The sequence below is a fragment of the Aplysia californica genome, unplaced genomic scaffold (assembly GCF_000002075.1).
Source record: "Aplysia californica isolate F4 #8 unplaced genomic scaffold, AplCal3.0 scaffold00176, whole genome shotgun sequence".
Taxonomy (NCBI): Eukaryota; Metazoa; Mollusca; class Gastropoda; order Aplysiida; family Aplysiidae; genus Aplysia; species Aplysia californica.
In genome coordinates, this window is record NW_004797446.1 from 590,413 (window position 1) to 595,147 (window position 4,735).

Consider the following 4,735-nt stretch of genomic DNA (forward strand, 5'->3'; position numbering starts at 1 on the left):
TCCTCCTCCTCCTCCTCCTCCTCCTACTCCTCCTTACCTTATTGGAACTTGTCACTGTCGCGCTTGTGTAGGAAGAAGTCTGGACGTCAGGCTCTGGAGGGTCGGACGTTACTCCAAAAGAAGACGACTGAGACTGAGCAGAATAAGTCTGTTGTTGTTGTTGTTGTTGTTGTTGTTGCTGTTGCTCAAACTGGCGGGGAGGAGTTACATCCTCAGCGGTCTTCGATCTCTCCAGACTTGAGACGTCAGAGCCAAAGCCGGAAGTTGTACCTCCATTGCCGAATCTCCTGGCGGGCAAAGTGGCCGACTTCTGATCTTGCGAAAATCTGCTGTAGGAGCTCCTCGCGTCGGGGACGCTATCAAGCTCATCTTCCTCGCTATCCATACTGCTAAATTTTCGGTTGAAGCTTTGGAAAGGGCGTCTGCTTTCCTCGCTGTTGGCGCGATCGCTGTCCACATTTCTATCACCACTTCCAAACCTCCTAGAAGACACCGAATTATTTTCAACACTTGCTGAATTTCCAGAAAACTGCTCGAAATTCTTCCTCCTTTCACCCAAATCAATTTTCTCATTGTATCCCTGTTTCGGCATAGCAGATTTTGATTCCGACTGTTCAAAATTTTTCAGAATGTTTCCAATCTTATTCTGATTTCTTGGCCCAACACTGCCGCTAGTAGCCCTAGTGGTTGTGGTATTATTACTCCTTTCGAAAGAATCACTTTTAGAAAACGTATCCTTCGCTTTGTTGAACGTGTTGCTTTTCACAGAATTTCTCCCCGCACCAACACCGCCGTTTGTGTTGTTATCCGTGGAATCAGACCCAGACTTGCTGAATCGCTCAGACCTGCTGCTGATCGAACCTTTGGGAGAATTTGCAGCGCTAGAGCCGTGAACTCCTGGCCTTCTCGATCGGCCGCTGTTTGCTGTGTCTCTGTCGGCTCTGCTCGTGAAGTTTGTGTCGTTATCCTCGCTGTCAAACTGCTTGAACTTCTCCGACAGTCTCGACCGCGAAGTGGACAGAGAGCGAGAAGACCGAGAGTCGTCTGTTTCAGAAACGTCAACCGAAAAACGACTGCTTCTTGAGCTGTCGTTGTTGTTGTTGTCGTCGTTTTTGTCGTTGCGATCGTTTATCTGTGATGTGCGAGTGGTCTGTGATGTTTGCTGCTCTTCTTCTTCGTCTTCTTCTTCGTCTTCTTCTTCTTCTTCTTCGCCGTTGTCTTCGCCTGCGTTTTCTTCATCCTCATCTTTTGCCCAAGCCGCAATTGTGTCTTTAGAAGTTGTGATCTGAAAACAAAAATAATATTCTGTCTTTAGTCTCAAGATTGAACAGTGGAAATAAGATTGGGTGCCACAAGATCATATACACCTGAAAAGTATACCCAAGACTATGCTCACAGTAAGTCTGCCCAAGACGTTTTCCATTGTATAGTTTACACATGACGATATACACTGTACAGTTTACCCAAGACTATAATATCATTATACCAACAGTATTCTTTACCCAGGACTCTGTCCACTTTCCTGGACTATGTCCATTGTATAGTTTACCCAAGACTATGTGCACTACTCAAGACGCCATCCACTGTACAGTCTGCAGAGAACTATGTTCACTACAAATGATTATGTCTACGGTATAATTTACCCTGGACCATCCCTACTGTATAGTTTATCGAAAACTATGTTTAATGCACAGGCTGCACAAGACAATTCCCACTGTATAGTTTGCCCAGAACGACTATGTCTACAATCCAGGACTAAACGTTTTTCCCGCATCCGATCCGGACATTGGTGATTGCCTTGTTCGTGAGATAACTTCCTTCCTGGACCTTTCGCATATTGTGGTAGGGTGGCCAGTTCCTTTCCACGCCGCCTTTACTTCCCCAACTCGAAGTCAGGTACCCATTACAGCTGGGTGTGCAGGAGGGGGTGAAAAAATTCCGTGTCCGAACCGAGGCCCAAACCCGGACTTTCCGCTTTGAGACAAACGCAGTAACCGCTTCGTCACCACACCCATGACTATACTGTTAAATTTACCCACGACTATGTCTTCTGTCCAAGGCTATGTCTACTACACACAACTATGACTACTCTATAGTTTATCCAAGACTATGTTCATTGTTCAAGGAAATGTCCACAATCCAAGAAAATGTACACATTCCAAGACTATAACCACTGCATAGTTTAATCAAGACTATTCCCATTGCTCAAGATAATGTCCTCTGCCAAAGACTAAGTCTACGACCAAAATTTTGACTTCTGTATAGTCTTTGTCAATCAGCTGCATAACAAGAAAAGTGTTAGAATGGAATCCACAGGGTAAAAGATCAAGGGGAAGACCTCGTTGAACCTGGAGAAGAGTCACGGAAATGGATATACAGAAAAGTGGGAAGACGTGGAGTGACATCAAGCGACTAACCCAGGATAGGGAAAGGTGGAGAGTGTTTGTTCGTGGCCTATATCCTGACCCAGGGTGAGAAAGGCAATGATGACGATGATGATAGTCTTTGTGCGACTGTCCATAGTTTCTTTGTGCGGTCTTACCCTGGTGTCCGGCACACTGGCTCGCTTTACTGGACTGTTCTGTTGGGTTGAGACACTGGGCAGGAAGGCGTCGTCTTCGTCGTCCTCGATAGGGTAGAACCTGCGAGCAGGCACACTCTTCCTTCTCTCCCTGTTCGGTGCAGTGAAAAGAAATCCAAATTATTATTTTGCATTCCGTTTTATTAATAGATTTTGATGTGACATATTTTTTTGTCTACTGTATGTGAATGTGTGTGAGTGTGAGAGAGTGGACATATGCACGTGTGCGTGAGTGTGTGTCTCTGTGTGTGTGAATGTGGTGTGTGTATGTGTGTGTGTGTGTGTGTGTGTGTGTGTGTGTGTGTGTAGGAAAAAAGAGGGAGGGGGGAGGGGAGGTTATCTCTGCCAGGGACTATCCAGGGCTAACTTCAAGGGCTCATAAAGATAACAAATACTTCTGCACACTTACACATAAACTATTTTATTATAGGGAAACGAGCAGGCAAGACAAAAAGAGGTGCTTCGTTCGGAAAAAAATCAATATTTAAACGTACCACTGACATAACTTTCAAAAACTGTAAATTTGAGCACTACGAAGACAGTAATGCAGCTTTTATACAGACTTCAACACCAGTTAAGGGCCATCTTGACAGACAGCCCTGATTTTTTTAAATCCGAAAAGAGACGGCAAGGAGTGTTTCAATTTTGTTTTGCTCTGAAAGTGTTAAGGGATTAACAAAGCGTCCGGCAATGCTCCCTAAAAGGGCAAGACCACCATGTACAGCACGGAAATCCTCGGGGAAGTTTAGCCAAATTTTGCAAGTGGACCTTAACATATGTTGAAGTCTGTATGAAAATGTGCATCCAGAGCATGCTGACTTACCTTTCTTCCTGCATCTGGGAGTAAGTCTTTGCCGGGAGAGTCGGGCCCGATGACTCCCCTTCCTCCTTTTCTTTCTCCATCTGTTCTAGCTCCTCCTTCAGCGCGTACGACCTCTCTGATTGGCTTTTCCTCCGATTCTTCCACATGCTCAGGTTCTGAAAAGCCAGATAAATCATTATTGACATGGGAGGCGAATATTCTCAAGTGCTCAGATTCTGAAAAGTCCAGATATAGAATATAGCATTATTGGCATGGATGGTTTTGTATGTTTGTTTTGTGCGAGTAAAAAGAACTACATTGAGAAAATAATGGTCATCTAGTGCAGGGAGAAAGTAAGACAGACATACAGAAACAATAGAGGGGAAGAAAGGAAGAACGACCTTCAAGCAGCGTACTCAAACTACCCACCAATGCGACGGTGAACATTCACGAATACACTAAAATCTCATTAAGGCATATAAAAAACCACACGTCATAAGACATACTTTAAAAATAAGTATAACATCTCAAAAACTTAGAAATTTCGAAAATATTGTTCGTGTTCTATGATTCCACATTATACGATACAAACATCATAGTAACTTAGAAAACATACATTAGAATACACGTCTCAGCTTCATCTTCGACTTTTCGTGATTTATATATGGCTCTTTTCGTCTGCGCAGACGGTCAATTTAGCTTAAAATGGTCTCAAGGTTGTCTTCATGCAGCTTCTTTCATGGCTAATTCTTCCTATGTTTGAAGCGCAGGTTCTGTCGCTGTGCTTGCATGTCAGTGACGTAGATCAAAGCTCTGTACTTACTACTTCAAGAAATTAGTTTTATCTTACACAGATTGGCGTTCGTCGTCTCTTATCAAAATATCAACCACATTCGAGAAGTAATGTACAAACAATTATATTACAGAAACTGGAAACGCTATTATTTTTTCGGTTTGAATATTACTTATTAATGTTTGTTTGTTTGTTTTGTTTATTTTATATTTTTTCTTAACAATAAAAAGTTACCTATCCTTTGGGTTCCAGTAGTAAACGAATAAAAATAAATATAAACAAAAATAACTAACTTTGAAGTTTTGTGAAATTGCTCTGAACATGAAATTTCTTACCGCCTGCCAACCATCATCTTCCTCTTCGTCCTTGACTTTCGGCAGAGGGGCCACAACCTTGCTCTCTGCCGCCACCCGCATCTGGACCTGGGCAGTGTGGGCCAGTTCCTGGGCACCTTTGCCCTTGATGAACTGTAAGGGGTCCGCGCTAGTGCTGGACTTTCTCAACTGCTGAGTGCTCATTCTGTCAGAAGTCCGGCGTGGAAATGATAGGTGGGAAGGTT

The 4,735-nt window shown here is 43.5% G+C and overlaps 1 protein-coding gene across 1 annotated transcript in view; it reads right to left on the bottom strand.

Moving 5' to 3' along the window:
- Nucleotides 1-4,735, bottom strand: part of LOC101855488 (calponin homology domain-containing protein DDB_G0272472) — a gene marked incomplete in the record, with an annotated part of 217,513 nt that overhangs the window by 33,805 nt on the left and 178,973 nt on the right. Inside the window, 4 exon segments of the mRNA XM_035969737.1 lie at nucleotides 38-1,285; nucleotides 2,543-2,672; nucleotides 3,405-3,559; nucleotides 4,512-4,695. Coding sequence (XP_035825630.1) covers nucleotides 38-1,285; nucleotides 2,543-2,672; nucleotides 3,405-3,559; nucleotides 4,512-4,695 — 1,717 coding nt within the window.